Source organism: Acipenser ruthenus, chromosome 7 (assembly GCF_902713425.1).
Source record: "Acipenser ruthenus chromosome 7, fAciRut3.2 maternal haplotype, whole genome shotgun sequence".
Classification (NCBI taxonomy): domain Eukaryota; kingdom Metazoa; phylum Chordata; class Actinopteri; order Acipenseriformes; family Acipenseridae; genus Acipenser; species Acipenser ruthenus.
Window position 1 is genome coordinate 54,182,647 of NC_081195.1, and position 17,530 is coordinate 54,200,176.

The 17,530-nt window shown below is 36.3% G+C and overlaps 1 protein-coding gene across 1 annotated transcript in view; it reads right to left on the reverse strand.

Moving 5' to 3' along the window:
- Positions 1-2,755: 2,755 nt before the first annotated feature.
- The window catches only part of LOC117414459 (transcription initiation factor TFIID subunit 3-like), a 70,107-nt gene continuing 55,332 nt past the window's right edge, over positions 2,756-17,530 (reverse strand). The window contains exons 4-7 of the mRNA XM_034024213.3: positions 15,686-15,768; positions 4,935-5,232; positions 4,234-4,340; positions 2,756-3,154 (exon numbers count right to left, since the gene is read on the reverse strand). Of these exons, the coding sequence (XP_033880104.2) occupies positions 3,040-3,154; positions 4,234-4,340; positions 4,935-5,232; positions 15,686-15,768 (603 nt within the window). The 3' untranslated portion in view covers positions 2,756-3,039. The remainder of the gene's footprint in view (positions 3,155-4,233; positions 4,341-4,934; positions 5,233-15,685; positions 15,769-17,530) is intronic.

The following is a 17,530-nucleotide window of genomic DNA, read 5'->3' on the forward strand; positions in this document are numbered from 1 at the left end:
TTTGTTTTAATCAATGACATAGTTTGTTTCCACTAGTTGGCTCCTTTCTTGATGTCACAAGGCCAATTACAATGCAAAACTTTGATGTACTTGACAAATTGCAACAATTGAAAATGTTTTGATATTCTTTTCTAATATTTGTTGTTTAAAAAAAAAAAAAGCTTTTGTGCAGAACCGTGAGACCCAAGCATTAATCAAAATGAGAAAAAAATGTAACACTTTAAATCTAATAGTAATAAACCTCTGGGGATGGAAATTCAGAAATTTTGGAATTCTGAGTATTTTGGCCCACTTTGTGGCAATGTTGCTAATATGCAACAACAGGACTGAAAGGTCATAATTAAAATCTAGGTCTTTCCATTCAGCATCCCAGAAAATTCACAAATTAAAACAAAGTGACAATTGTATCACAAAGTAGTCATTTTTAAAAATCGAACAAATTTGTAATGTTACCCCATGTTCATGAACAAGAAACTGTGATATAACAAAAGTTGAAACATTATGCCTAGAAGGTCACTTGAGTCCTGTTTTGAAGCTCAAACTAAGAATGACAGAAATGTCATGTTTGACCTAGCATGTCAGAAGTCATGTTTGAAGTTTAGGAGTAATACTCCAGGAAGCAATCCTTAAGGTCTGGGAAGCACAGACAACATCACATTTCTTATATGCAGTAGATGTGTAGCCATCCATACAGTTCTTGCAGCGACCCCACTTCTCAAACTTCACAGGCCAGTGTCCCTCATTGTCCCGGTGGACATCCATGGGAGGACCTGTGCAGATCTTCTTTGGTGGTTGTGGATTAGCTGGCGGGTTCCCCTCACTCAGTGATGGCCTACCTCTTATTCAGCGTTCAGCATGACGAGTGAGGATGTGACTTGTGCTTGAAAGTGTCTCTTGTTCAGCACTTCCTTCTTGGGGATGTGGAGAGCTTCACACAGTCACGACGGTACAACAACCATGCATTCACAAGCCCCAATATGATGGTGTGCTAGAAGATGTACATGTACCAATGTTTGGATTTCATGTGGTATTTGTATTCGGCAGTGTACTAATCCAGCAAACCAATGCCACTCATGAATTTTCTGCAAGTGTTCACAATTGAGGGCCTGTCAATGTTGACATAGGATTTGCTACTTTTACCCCAGCAAAGAACTTTGTCAATTGGCTGGGAAGAGAAGTGGTGAGCTTGATCACATCTCCAGACAATCCAAGATCAGAGTTTGCCCTTTTGCCATCGACACTACCCTGATACATGACAAAGTCACACAAGTCACCCAAACTTTGAAGCCCCAGGGATTCTGTTTACCATGCATGTATTGTTTTATGCTGCTGAATTTCCCTTTGAAGGGGATAATCATCTCATCCAGAGTTGTACTCTTCAGGTGCTACTTGTAAGCAGTTTGCTCAGAATCTGACTGATTATGCACTTGAAATCACTCACAACATATCTAGATAGTTCTAAGTCTATGGTCTATACACAGGACAGAATGACCACGAGTCCCAATGTTGCGCATTTGCAACATAGACAAAGCGCACCCCAAATACCATTCAAAAGCCTTTTAAGCAAGGATCATTAGTTGTGCCTAATTGTCAGTCTATATATATATATATATATATATATATATATATATATATATATATATATATATATATATATATATACACTTCACTTACCTGAAATGCTGAGAAGTTCAAATTCAAAGGGAGACAAAACTTTTTCACAAGGGTGCAGCCATAGTGTTTTGATTCAGAAGATAGTTCTACTTCTATCCACAAAATGGCAGCACTCAAATGTTGCACACATACAACAACGGATCTCAGGAGATAGAATATGTTGCAACACAAGGTCTCACAGGGCATAGCTATTAAAGTGAAAGAAGACTAAAATAAATAAAGTAAACTAGGAAAAACAAACCTTTTTTTCTTTAGAAATATGACATTTACATGCAGTCTGTGGATTCTTATTAGAGGGGGGATTACATCTTTAATAGGAAAAGTCAAGCAAATAAAATACATTACAAGCATAACTACAATAAGGAGAATCCATAGAGCAAAAAATAAACAGTACAAACTTTCATTTAAAAAAATATACAATAATTACACAAAATCATCTGACGTTTCACTAATAAAAATGAACATATGAAAAAAAATTAATAAAAAAAAAATTAAAACAGATCAAACTTGGGTCTAGAGTATAATATATATATATATATATATATATATATATATATATATATATATAAAAAATTACAGATTACATTACTATTAACATTTGTTGCAACTATATATATATATATATATATATATATATATATATATATATATATATATATATATATATATATATATAATAGCAATTAAAAAAGGGTCCAGAACATCCTTTTTAAAGTAGGAAGTTTTTTTCCCCCCATAGATTAGTCACTCACCGGTTATTTCACAAGGAATGCCTTGTGAAATAAACAACTGGTTTAAAATGTGCTGCTTGATTTTATCCAGGAGATCCATTCCTATTTCTGGAGTATTCAACTTTTGAAAATGTATACATTTTACATAATATCTGCAGAGTTGTCATACAAAGCCAAAATAAGTGGCTTAATAGATGAAGTAGCTGATGTTAAATTAAAACATAACGGCCCTATTTGAAGAGCATGTCATTCATATATATATATATATATATATATATATATATATATATATATATATATATATATATATATATATATATATATATATATAAAATAATATAATAATATAAAATTATAATATATATATATATATTATTTTTACATTTTTTTCCTGCAAAAAAAAACAAAACAAAAAAAACAATACATAAACAAACTTACTGGGTGTGCTACTTTTGTGTAGAGTAAGTATTAATCAAGGACAATTCAGTGTTTTCACAGAGCTACTACCCTTCAATGCGCTGCAGTGCTCTATGGAATACAGCCAAAAGAGATCAACACTATGGAGTCCAAGTCAGGTTCGACAGGGGATGAAGTGGCTCAGAGACTCTTACAAACACAGTTCTTTACAAGGAATTCAATGTGCTTTGTGCTTCCTCTTCTTGTGTTTTTTGTCTTTTTTCTTGTTGGCACATTTAGGACAATACCATTGAACTTCTTCTGGGGGAGCTGCTGTGATCGAAACACAAGGCCTGAAGAGAAAAAAAAAGTTATCTCGGTTAAAATATACAAAACAAAAAAGCAGTAACTTTTGAGAAGGGGCTGACAAGTAAGGACATTCTTTTGATAAACATATTTGTAGAGTCCACAGAAGGTCTCTGTGTCATTTGTTTTTCTTTTCTTGCTTGATGAGCAAGATGAGCAAGAAGGGCAAGAAGGACACACACCCTCATCTCCAACCAACTACAACGCAATCTGATCCTGTCTTTCACTGATCTCTTAATTAAATCATGGAAATATGGCACTCTATCCCTTTCAAAAAGGCCATCTTTCATTTCAAGAGCACATGATTTGACAGATCCTAACACACACATTTGGTGAATCATGAGTTTCTATAATGGTTTCTCAGTCAGTACTGGTTGTCTTTTTTTCTTTTCTTAACAGTCATTTGTTCTTAGTGAGTGAATTATAGACCGATTTTCCTAACAGGTTATCCACTTTATCAAACCTTCATCATGTACCGGGCTGGGTGTCCTACAGGGTTCCATTTTAGGGCCACCAAACTAAGAGGCACCTTAAAAACAGTACATGACACTATTATAGCTCATCCTTTTGAATGTATTGCAGCTTATTAATTTATTACCCCATGTATTTTCAGTAATAAACCTGGGTTTGTGTTATAGATTTTTATTGCAAATTAATCAATGTAGTTTCTGGAATGTTTAAACTTGTCAAAGTGTTCACATTATTATTATTTATTTATTAGCAGACGCCCTTATTCAGGGCGACTTACAATTGTTACAAGATATCACATTATTTTTACATACAATTACCCATTTAAACAGATGGGTTTTTACTGGAGCAATCTAGGTAAAGTACCTTGCTCAAGGGTACAGCAACAGTGTCCCCCACCTTGGATTGAACCCACGACCCTCCGGTCAAGAGTCCAGAGCCCTAACCACTACTCCACACTGCTGCCCTATATTGAAAAGGCCTTGTTTAATTAAGCATTCCCAGTCAAATTTAATGACCTTGTATTAGGATTTTTAAACAGACTAACTGGTTTGTTATTGTCACCATAATGACAGAAAAAAAGAATGAGAACTCATACCAGTGATACCAGTCATCGCAGCCATCACAGCCAATCATTGGGCTACCGTCATCAGCCTTGTTACAGCCAGGGCAGATCCAGATCTGATTACCCCATTCATCCCGGATCTTGCATTGGAGAATACATTTTATTTTTTGTTAGCTTCGACTATGTTGGCAAGTAAGTAAATAAGTAAACCATAAACAGAAAAAATTATATGGAAAATCTGCTACTGAAAATACAATATAGGCATGGGAAAAACAACAACACATAAACTAATGCAAACCTGTATGATAAACTATTGTTTAATTATAGAATAGTTCAATAAATCTCTGGGTAGGATACTGAATTTTGACACAAAGTAGGTACACAGTATGTAACCATGTAATATAATTTACTGGCTTTTATGCCACAGACACAGTCCTGTATTTTGTTAAGAATATTAGCATTATGAAGTCTTCTTTAGAATTCACTCCATGACATCTGTAGAGAATTAATCTTAAATCATGTTTTTCTTCCATTTCTCTCTTTTTTTTGTCAGTAACAATCCCTAAATATAACTTATGATATAAAATCTAACTAAAAAAAGGTTATCACAAACAGATTTAGTGACTTTACATTTGGAACCCGTTTATAGGTGAGATATGCTCTATGGCTTTCTCCAATGTGTGAAAATTCAAAAGAAAAAAAACATGCAAGGTCACTGTAGATGCGATACTCACCACGTAGGTACTGACTGTTTCTGTCACCACACTCCTGACAGGTGTTTTGGAGGATCCTGCTGCTGGCACTGCAGGTAAGGGGGGTGGCACTGCAGCTAGGGATGCAGCTGCTGGGGGTGGTGGTGGGGGTGGTTGGAGGGCCAAAGCAGGAGGGGTAGCAGTGTGAAGTTGAGCCAGGACAGGGGGTGGGGGTGGTGGTGGGGTCTTGGGACGACTGACAGGGACAGGGGTCTTAGGAACTGGAGTCTTAGGAACTGGGGTCTTAGCCTCTGGGGTAGAAACCACTTTGCTAATGACACTGTAGGTGAAAAAATAAAAATAAAAATAAAACATTAGGTATTATCATAACCCTGGTTCCCTGAAATAGAAATGTAACCATTACCAAATGGGTATTTACCGCCTAAGGACACAGAAACCTGAATAAGATATATCAAAGCTGCTCGCCAAGCCTGTTATTTTTCCTTCAAGCCTGCTGCAATCATGGACGTAGTGAACTTGAAGGTTAATGGTTACTGTTCTATTTCAGGGAACCAGGGTTATAATAATAACCTAACGTTCCCTTTCAAGTACAAAACGTAACCACTACCGAATGGGTCAGTATACCCAAGCCGTAGCAAGGGCAAGATTGCTGAACGACCGGAACGCTACAAGGCTAAGCTGAGGCTGCCTTGTGCGTTACCATTCGTACCCCAGTAATAAGTATCTAGGGTAACTGAGTAATTGAGGGAGAACTTTATGCCTGTGTTTTAAGGGTCGACTCGAAAGCTGCCCTTAACACTAGTTCCAAAGCCAGGGTTTTGAGGATCGACAATATTTAGGGCCCTATTTAGCAACGTTCACAAACCCCTAAGGCAATCACAAAACACTTCTGCGGACAGTTAGTGCACCAGAATCAGGCGCACATGTGGGCAAACAGACTTTGACCACCTATGTGATTTAGCAACATGTGTTTTTGTGCCCACTTGGCAAGTTAGCATCAGCTCTTGTCATGGCTGAATTTGGGGAGTGTCCTCATTTAAATACAAATGTAGCGATTTAACAAACCATTAACAGCGTTAGCGTTTCAGTAGACATGTGAAAACCAGGTCTAAACTGTGCCTTGGGCGCCAGTTTTGCCGCTGGTTTGCGCACTAGAGGTGTTCGCTTGGGAAGCAGGCGCATCAGCCCCTTCGTGGATTCCTGCGTGTGGTGAGGACGCAGCCACCTCTCTTCCAGAGGGTGATGGGGAAGAGCACTGTGCAGGTGTGAGGGACGCAAAGCGCTCTGTAGAGCTGCGGGAGACACGTTTCTCAAGCGTGTGCTTGGAGAAAGATGCACAAAACTCACAGAACTGTGGTTCGTCAGTGCCTCCTTGGCATGCTCTGGCTCCATGCAGGAGGCACATCTGCAGTGCTTGTCCTCAACAGGCAGACTGGCCTTGCATGTCTCATAGGGATAAAACCTAGGCATGATGCAAAGAGCAAGCAATGCAGTGTACAGTTTATACAAATGTACAGGTGCTGCCTCAATCTGCTTATAGACCGCAACTAGGCGGGTCAAGACTGAAGGTAGATCGGTTTGGTACCAGACTGGGGGCATAAGCACCGGCTGGTAGTGGGTCGGAACCAGGACGGTACCGGGTCGGTGACTTTAGCATTGGGTAGGAACCGGGACGGCACCGGGTCGGTTCAGTAGCCGCGCGGTGACTGTAGCACCGGGTCGGTGACCTTGGTAGTTAACATTGGTAGCAATGCACAGGGATGCCCACCTGTACTAGCCACTGGCAAAACCACTCAGTCAGTACCAACATAAGACTGAGTGAAGCCTACTTGTTAGAGGTACGGATAGCCTTCGAAATGGTGATTCAAAAGCAGTCACCAAACGGCAGCAAGATACTGTGGATGAGACTGCAAGCAATCTCAACTGAATCGCATATCTTGGTCCAGCGCAGCGCTGCTGAACCAGCAGCTGTGCACATATTTCTGTAAAAAAAAAAAACCCACAAAAAATACAACAGGAGAAAATGATTTCTCCACAGAAAACAGTAATACAACAATTACAGTTTACAAAATAAACATATTGTAATTAAAAACGAGACTTTAATTTAACTCCAGCCGGAGCTATGCAGCCTGGGGGGAGAGCACAAAGTCAGCCGACTTATGTTGCTTGATCCCTGGGAAGGAGCGACTCAAGTCGCTGACTTCACGCGGGGCACAAGGCCACTGCAGGACATAACAAACAAACATAACAAAAATCACATTAAATCACAATTTTCTAGTTTTTGGCTTAGGTTTACTCTGGATAAGACCATCCAATTAGCAATTGACTATTTTGTCACAATAGTTTAAATGTCTGACCTTTGTTGATTGGATTGTCTTCAATGCCAGCAGTAAAGAACCACCCACATACAATAATTGAGTTTGATAGATAAGCGCATGTCCAGGAAGGGTACCCTGTTCAGAATGTGAACCCATGACCTCCTGGAATAAAGTCAGCTGGTCTACTTACTAAACCTCAAAACAACCCCTGTACTGGACTTAACTGCATAAATCAAAATGCACTCTCAATTTTTTTTCAGCAGTACAGGCTTTTCAAACAAAACAGAAATCTGTTAGGATACCGAATGACCAAATACTAGCAAATCAAACCTCAGTCCACAGATGGAATGTCTCTCTTACAGTTAACAGATTAAACAAACATTTAGTGTAAATTCTAACATTTTAAAAAGTATATTACTTATTAGAAATGTAATAGGTTAAATGGTTAACCGATCAATAAATGCATACCGTTTTTACATAAGTTAACTTATATACAAATTGATAAAATGTGTCCGGCATTTTGTACTTTAAAAGTAAATATCCAACAAAACATGTGCTCTTTACGCACTGCCTCTGAACGCTGTAACTCCTCTGCCTGGAACTTTTTTTTTATTTGGCAACATATGACGTCAGGTTAGGCATGATTAGTCGACTGAAAACTCATCTATCAAAATAGTCTCAAGCTGTCGATTTCCGGTGTTCGTACGCAGAAGCAGCAGCTGGCGTCAAAATAGAAAAGGGAGGAGTATAAAAATGGAGCAGTCAAAATGAAGTTATATGTCAAATACCTGCAAAATAAAAATAAAAACATTTTTGTTTAAGAAACAGGTACGATAATGTATTATTATTATTGATTGCCACTTTTTACATTACTTTGTGAAGTGAGTTCAAAAAGTTGCTTTATAAATATCAAATAATTGACAGTTTTCTGTAGAAAAGTGTTGGAAACGAGAGTAATGAAGGGGAATCGAGTGGCCCTGCAGTAACTGAAGTGCCGACAACAATGACCCGACCAGAAGTAAAAAAAGAACCTGATAAGCAACTACTAAATGGCTTGCTTTGCATGCTTACCTGGCAGATAATTTTGATGGTTTCAATATTCTTAACACATCACTCCAAGGACGAGATACATTTATCTTTTCTCTCACTGACAAAATCGAAAGCTGGATCAAGCAGCTGTCCTGGTGGTACGATTGTGTAAACCGTGGCAGCCTAGAAGCATTTGTAATTTTTTTTTTTTTTTAAATGTTGGTTGCAAAATATTCATAAAGAGTCATTTTTATTGCTAGGGGGTCACAGTGCAGCGAAGTTTGAGAACCGCTGCTCTGTGATAACAGATGACATTTTCGTTCAACTTTGTTGAGTACAGTGGCTTAATTGTTATTTTTTATTTTTATTTTTTTAAACTAAGATCTTTTAGTTCAGCAGTTTGTTATAGTTGCAGTTTATCTGTTGATATTTCATGCAACGAAAAAAAATCTTGTCTCACGTACTTGCTTTTAAAATTGATTCATAGCATGGATTCAAGAGTCTTGAAAAATGAATTGTTGACTGCTACGCTAAGTTTATGGGATGGTAACGTGTATAAATGGTGTTTTATTTTATGTGAAACCAGTGTCCCCTTTAGTGGATTGAAATTAATATGAAGGAGAAACTAGAAACGTAGAAAGGTGTACTGGTACACACATCGTCAATGTGATACAATCGTGATGCAATTAAAGGGGATTTGTGCTCTAAGCTGCCTCTTTTTATGTTTGGTAAACAAATGTCAATGCATGACAAAGAGTAAATATGTGTGGAAAGGGTATTTATTTAAAGGGTATTTATAGTGTGACGGTGTAACTACAGTTAAACGGTTAACCGACAGAAATCAAATACTTTAAAATAGATTTTTTATAAAACGATATTTACATCCCTATTACTTATGTATGTTTAATTATCAGAAAACTACAAATTTCACAACCTTTTTTTTTTATATGCGAGAAACTGCAGCCACTGAAAATATCTACTGAATACTTAAATCATGAGGATAGTAGATGAAACAGCACTTTCAGGTCTCTACATAAAAGCTTTTACAAAGACATTAGAGTGAATATAATACTTCCTTCCTGAAATAGTGGTGGAAGCGAGGGCATCTGGGAGGAACAAAGACATTTTATAAACATGGCACTGGGCAATTAAACCACTTCCTACTACCTTCCTCAATGCTTTGAGATACTAGAATATGGGCCAAATAGATTAACAATACATTATTATATATATATATATATATATATATATATATATATATATATATATATATATATATATATATATATATATATATATATATATATATATATATATATTATAGGGCACCAGGGCTGGTTTTAATAGCGGCTAAAAACTATTTTTATTGGTCTCTCTCCGAAAAAGTCAAAAAGTCTCACTCGCGCAGACAAACTCGCCACACGCACACACACAAGAGAGAGAGAAAGAGATGTATGTTTTTATTTTTTTTCTATAATTGCACACTTTGATTTGATTAGTGCATTTTAAAAAAAATATATATATTGTCAACTAGCATTTGGTAATTGATTTATCACTTTCTAGTAGCTTCTCCACTCAGTTATTGATAGTTTTACCCACCTGTGTGTGGCGAGTTTGCCTGCACTAATCAAATCAAGTGTACAATAAAAAAATTAAAAAAAACACTTCCAAGTGACAAATACATACGTGAAATATAACAGGGGCATTATTGACTCTGTTACAATCTTAACTATCTTTTAATGAAGACGAAAGAAAAGAAGATTTGAACACCATTATTCCTCTCTGTTGTGTGTGTGTGTGTGTGTGTGTGTGGAGAGTTTGCCTTCACTTTACACTCTCTCACTTGCTTGCGCGTGTGGAGGAGCGAGGCTTTTTGACATTTAACTTTTTGGGAGAGAGAGCTAATAAAAACCACTATTAAAACCAGCCCTGGTGTCCTGCTTTTTCTGCACCCCTGCTGGAAACCCAGCACACAGTCGCTACATTGTTGTCAGAAGTGGAGGCGAGGCAGGTACCCCAGCACGCACTTGGAAGCTGGCAAGAGAGAGTGCAGAAATGCAAAACTAATTGGCATAGGCAAAACTAGATTGTCCCAGCATCGATTTTGAAGCGTTGGACGAAACTAGACTCACACAGGCTAGCCACGAAATTCAGTGGAAAATGTTGAAAATAAACGGGTTTCGCTGTGGTCATTTTCAAGTTCTGGGCCACATCTAGATTCGCCCAATTGGACGCGGGCGAGTGCCAGAAGCCCTTGGTGAAACTAGATTGGCCTGGGCAAAACTAGACTCGCCAGACCACCGGGTTTCGCCCTTATATATAAGTCTCCTGAAGTATACTGCACTTTCATTGTTTATCAAGAGAGAGCCTCCTCATGTAAATCCAGCTGTATCTCAATTTGCTTTGTCTATTCTGTTTAGAAATGGTCTTGGAATATCCTATTATCTGAATTTGTTCAATCACTACCCAGTATCATTAAAATCAGATATTTATTTCTTTAAACATATTTCTGCAAAGCTATTTTTTTACTACTACTAACTAGGGGTGCAACAATTAATTGATGCATTGATTATTGATCATCTGTCCTTAAATTTCCAGGGCTTCGATTACATATTGGTGAAACGATGATCCATCAAATTAGAACCCAGTTCCATCCTGTTGCTGGTTTGCAGTCAAAACCTTAAGTGTGTGAGTGCGTGCTTCTTTTAGTGCTAGTATGGTAGATTAGCACATTGCTAGGATACACACTTAGGCCTCTACACTCGTGTTGGACAAGCCAAATCAGAAGTATTGTATTCAAGTTTTCTTGATTAAACATTAAGGCAATATTTTTTTTTTTTATGTAATTATAATCTACTGATTACCTATTTTTGTTGAAAAGCATGTTGTGTTTAGATTATACGGCAATATTACATAAAAAGAAGCTGAATTTAGTAGTTAAATAGGATTTGTGAGATGAATTCAAATGTTTTGCTTTGCTTTTGAACATAAAATGTTAACAGTAATGAACAACCACAGTTCACATAGAAATTGCTTCTGTTAAAATATAGTATTTTTTATTATTTTTACAATGTTAAAGGGACATCTGATGCGGACGCATGCATATTCTTTTCAGTTGTTAAAAACTCCTTTGTATTTCTTTTTTATATATATATATATATATATATATATATATATATAATCGGAAGTGTTCTAATTTGAATACAAGTTGTGCCTTTTTTTTTAGTTATTGGATCTTCTATTAAAAAAAACAAAACAAAACAAAAAAAAAACTAATGTTTTTTATTTCGAAAACTAAGACGTCAATGAATCGATTATTGTTGGTAAATGTCTATACTATAATCGAATACAAAATTAGGGTGCTGACTGCACCACTACTACTAAGCCATCTTTTCCTTTTACACTCCATCTGAAACTACTTCTCCTGGACTCCCTATTGAATGGCCAGTCTCCAATGGAGTAACTGACACTTCCCACAGCTGTGCTTCATAATAGCCCCTTGCTGCTTATGTTACAGCACTGGACAATTCTGGTCACAGTGAGTTAAGCGCCACAAACACTGGCCTTATTCATGAAACGTGCTGTAGGAGGGGCATGCAGTGAGGTTCCATTTACCTGATTCTCTGCCACAGAATAGAGACTGCACAAAACAGGTCATGAGTTGCTTTGCCTGTAATGCATACCCACTGCTTGACAAGTCACTAAAGAGTCAATCCTTCCTACCCCTGACCACACATACTGAGTAAAGGTTAGAGGAAGGCCTGGTGTGAATATGGCCACACCAGTGGTTTAACCACCCCATTATTCAGCTATTGTGTGCAAACATTGCACTGCCTGCAAACTTAATGGCTTAACTCAGAGTAAGTGGTTCTAGAACAATGATTCAGTTATTTTCTTTACAAGTGTAGTATCCATTTTAAAACTAAATATCACTGAGTCGCTTATTGATTAACTCAACTTATATTCCAAGTAACAATAAAACAACCCAGTGTCTCATATATGCAACATGGTGAAATAAATTGCTAGAATATAAGATCAATTATAAGCTCAATAAGAGATTAAAAATCAGACACAGGTCTGGGTGCCTATGCAGAGGATACCATTGTAAAATAACCATGTGTACATTAGTTACATTCAACAGTTTGGGATTTAAAATGTATAATAATTATGGGCCGCACATTTGTTCTACACAGAAAATCTGTAAAATAAAGTAGGTAGAAGTATTACCTTTAAGAATTTAGTAATTCACCTTGATTGTGCACATTCCTATTTCTAGATTATTTATGAACACTGTAACTACATGCCAGTTCGTGTTATACATGATAAAGAATTGGGTAGATGTTAAGCATAGACAATCAAGGCAGCCTTGAATTCTGAGGTGGAAGCAGACATTTTTCGCTCGTTAAGCAAAAACATTTTGCTTTCCTCTAGGAAAATATTTGCATACATATAGGAAATTTTCAACAAAACTTTCAATTTGAATACAAGCATCTTAACTATAATGGAAGACCTAGACATACTGGTACTATTCTGACTACCTGACCAAGATCTTTATCAGGGGGAATTTAAATGCGGCTTTTAACAGATAAGAAATCCTACGTAGCTACTTAAGTTAACTAAATTTATGATCAAGCAGCAGAGATAACAGAAATTGTTTTAAAAAAACACTCAAATGTTTAAACTGTTATTAGTTTAAACTAATAAAATCTAAATTCATTAAGGATAAGTGCTTTTTCAATTAAATTGAACAGAGACCTACAATATAATCTAATCTAAAGATTTACCTACCAATTGAGATCTATTTCAATTTTTCAGCAAAAAAAAATAACCAGAACTTTCCAGAGTTTTCCATCAAGAAACATTTACACTAATAAAAAGTCAATAAAATGTTAAAACAAATAAATAACTGTACACCATTTCTGGATTTTAGTCAGTAAAAAACATGACTGCAAACAGTGCTGTTTAGATTAGATTAGTATTTAAGGCTACTGTCACTTCTGGAAATTTACGTACACCCACGTATCATGGTGTATGCATTCGGATCATATCTGATAAACTTCATGAACCACATCTTTATCAGGCTGAACTATGCATGACTCATGAAGTTCTACAGTTATCCTGAAGTGGTAGAAGGGTTTTAAACTATTATAACGGAAATTTCATGTACAGTCAGCACTCGTATACCTGACTCTATAAAGTTTTGACTTCAGTGATGGTTAAAACGCATTTGATTATTTGTGTGAAATATCTGATTATTTAATTTTGGCCCATTCCAACGCTTGTCCATTTTTCAGGGAACACAAAAAAGACACAATATCAAAAATACGTATCTGAAAGGACTGTGATTTAAAATCAGTAGGCTTCCAGTGTTGCAGGGTTATAAACTAACACTATTGTGCTACTAGTCCAAAGGACTAGTACCTTTTGAAACTTGCTAGTCCTTATGTGTCCAAGTTGGAATCAACAACAACAGTTGGGGTCCCTAAAATAGGCTTAGATTTGATTTTGCTAAAAAATAAACATTGTTATAAATTTAGATTTTTTTTTTTTTTTTTTTTTTTTTTTTTTTTAACAAAGCACCTTTGTAAACGCCCATACAGATCGCTCAATCACCTGTTTGCACCTCTGTACTGTACTGTGTGCTGAGAAACTGACACTGACAGCACCAGGCGGGATGACAGAGGAAAAAATTCTCTCGGCTGTGTTACCTTGCCGACCATGAAGCTCCGCCTGAAATTGACCGGTGACACAAACAAAATGTTTATTTTATTGTACATTACATGTGTTGCTATTTACGAAAATGCTGGCTGGCTATGAATTACTATCTACAATAATTAATGTACTCGCGTACACATGCGGTCTTCACGAAAATGTCCCAATTTAAAGACAGCACGCTTCACTGTAACCCTCGGGATGAAATTGTTAGCTCGGTGGCTATATATATATATATATATATATATATATATATATATATATATATATATATATATATATATATATTTTAATTAGCAGTGGGAGAAAACCGCTTCAGCAAGTACAGTAGAATCTGCCAAAATTGACGGACGCTGTATCTACTAGGTTTAGATACTAATGAGAGCATAACAAATACAAAAGAAAAAACGAGGGAAAGCTGGGAGACTTTGTATAAATGGATTTAAACATTTTTTAAACACTACAATAACAGTTCTGCACTCATGGAATCACTGCCTATGCACCTATTATCAGTGATTAAAGCCTGGTTTTCAAACAAACTGATTATCACTCACCAATACTGCATTTGTATAAGAAAAGTGTGTTTTAAAAAAGTAATTTCAGCTTCCAATCACTTAATATGCTGACGATAATGTAAACAACACCAAGCTACAGTGAGTCCCAAGCTTTAAAAGTGTTACTGTTTATAGATAACTAAACTTTATTATGAATATATTGTGTTACTATGTATTAAGCAACATACTACAATAATGTTCATTATTGTAACTGTTTGTTTATTAGTCTTAAAATGTTTAGTAAAATGTGACCTATTGTTTGACCTCGTTAGTACAACCGGCCACCTTTGCTAATGACATCTTCAGTCAGGGTCGTAACCCAGTATAAATCTCCACATTTTACACTTCAAAAGATGCAACGCGTTTCAGTAAATTCAAATGATAAACTTTGCATCCCGCGCAGAGGAAGAAAACAAACGTAAAAAGTCATTAAGTGGCGTCGGCATTGCAGGGGAGATGAAGGGAGTTTTCAGTTCCGAGTGACTGTTTTCCAAGTATTATTTGTGAATGCTTATTCACCACTGCTACACCCCGTTAGAAAATTGACTTACTAGTCCTTATCAGATTTACTCGGGCGAGCAGGAGTTTCTAACCCTGGGTGTTGGTGCTAGTACTAGCAGGCATATGCATATGCAAGTGTCATAAAGCCTAAACATTTTGTTAAATAAATAAATGCATCCTGAGTGAAAAGCTGTATAGACCCAATAAAATTAAAAAAAAAAATATATATATATATATATATATATATATATATATATATATATATATATATATATATATATATATATATAATGAGGCTAAACTGACTGAAACTGCCAAATGCAAAAGTATTGAAAGAAAATAAAATGCTAGTTGAGGTCCACGAACCACTGTGAAATTGGACTGAATAAGCAGTACTGGGTGAAGCTGTAAAAGAAGCGAAAGGGATACTGCGGACAACAAAATATCTGGAAGCTTCTGTGAGCAGCAGGGTAGCAGAATGTCCACAATCTTCGGGGCACAGCCTCCAAACCTCACAGAATTTTGAGGAGTGGTGGGGGGTTGTAGCAGTGGTGCAGTTACTTAAAACATTTTAAAAACCGGACCAATCATAACTGACTTCCAACCCTTGTTAGAGTTAGACACTACATTTGTACTGGAAACACATTTAAGAACTTACATCTTGTCCTGGCCAGCCCCAACCCTTAGAGTCAGCCTGGGGATAACAGGAGTCAGCGCTGTAATAGAAGGTTCCGTCTTTATCTGAAACAGATTTGAAATAACATTATCATTTATTATGATTAGTACTAACCCAAACAAATCTCAACATGAAATTTGGTTGTATGTTGGTCAATGTTATCTTACTTTCCTGTGAAAATGGTGAACAGAATGAAAGAAAATAATGCAGGCCAGTGACACACATGGGATGAATTTATTAACAAAAATAGTATACAAATAGTATTTTCACTACCTGTAAAAGAAGTGCACTTTTATATTCACATTTATGAATGAAAGTCAAGGATTTGTACTTTTCAGAATCAAAAGTAAAGATATTACAATGTTGGTCACTCATTTTGTTAATTAATTTAGTTATAAAAAATAAAATAAAAATCCTGTACTGTCATAACAAATACTAACATTCTCTTTAGAGTAACATGCCATTAGTCCGTGAACTAAGCATAGAACTTTCACTTGATTAAATACTTGTCATGATAAACCACGTGGTACTAGAAATTAGCCACAATTACCACATAAACCAATACTACAACTAGGTAAACATGTTTGTAAATTCTAGTTTTCTAGTTTATAGGCAATACAAGAACACTTAAGGAATGCCACTCCTGCATTCCTTTACTGCCTAACTGAACTCGGATTGGAATGTTCAGATAGTTACAGGAATGTTCTACAATGAAAACAAAGCACTGCACTTAGAAGATAAGGAACCGATCAGGTGATTTAGGTCACAGTAATGCAATGAAGATACCCCAGAACATCTGTTGTACAAATTTCACCTGAACACATTTCCATCCTTCCTAATATTTATTTCAGGATTTTCAAAATGAGGTTTGTTTGTTTTGGTAGATTATTTTTTTGTTTTTGTTTCAGATGAAATCTCCATTTTGCTACAAAACCTTTCTGAAATATTAAGTGTCCTATCTTTTGCCGTTTTTTTTTGTTTTTTTTGTTTAAGTTACATGTTTATATTGTAGATAAGCCAGAAGTAGCACTAAACTACAAAACCACTGGTTTAATGAGTTTTCTTTAACAATACAACATTTGTATTTAACACAAGATGCCCCAAAGTTATAAAACACCAGTTTTTTATGCATAGTCTGATTTTCACATTTTCATGTTCTTAATTAACACAATACACATAATGAAAACATTTTAACTTGCATAGCATTTGAATTCTAGTTGGCCCCAATAGCTATCACTATGATCAGCACTGCAATGGACTCCAAATCTGCAATTGCATACCTAGATCTGAAGACAGCTAAATATGATGAGTTATTGAAGACTGCTGAATGAATTACACATCTGAAGTTCTGCTTTTTGGAATTGTACTTTGTAAGAATAAGGAGAAACATGATAAGATTAGAAAACAGTAATGAACAGTCTTGCACCGGATATTAAAAAGGAAATGTGGGTATTTACACCCAGTTTGGAACTTAGTACAGATTACATTTTGAGTAATTCAGATTTCTAAATCAATGAAAGAAAAAAAAATGCACAAAAACATTACCTTTCCAGGTACCTGCCTAACCTCACCAAAACCCCTGCCAATCCTGCCCCAATCTCACACACCCCCACCCACTTACTTCAAAGCACTGCTCTGCCTACATGCAGCTCCTACAACTGGTGTACTACACAGTAGTAGATATAAAACCATAGGAAAGATAGTGAAGCAATGTCCGCCATTTAAAGGAGGTGGCTTATCAGTGGATATGAAAAATGATAATATAGGTGTGCAGCTGGTGGCTGCACTGGCTGTCTGGCAAAACAAAGCTAAGGAGATCTGTTTAAC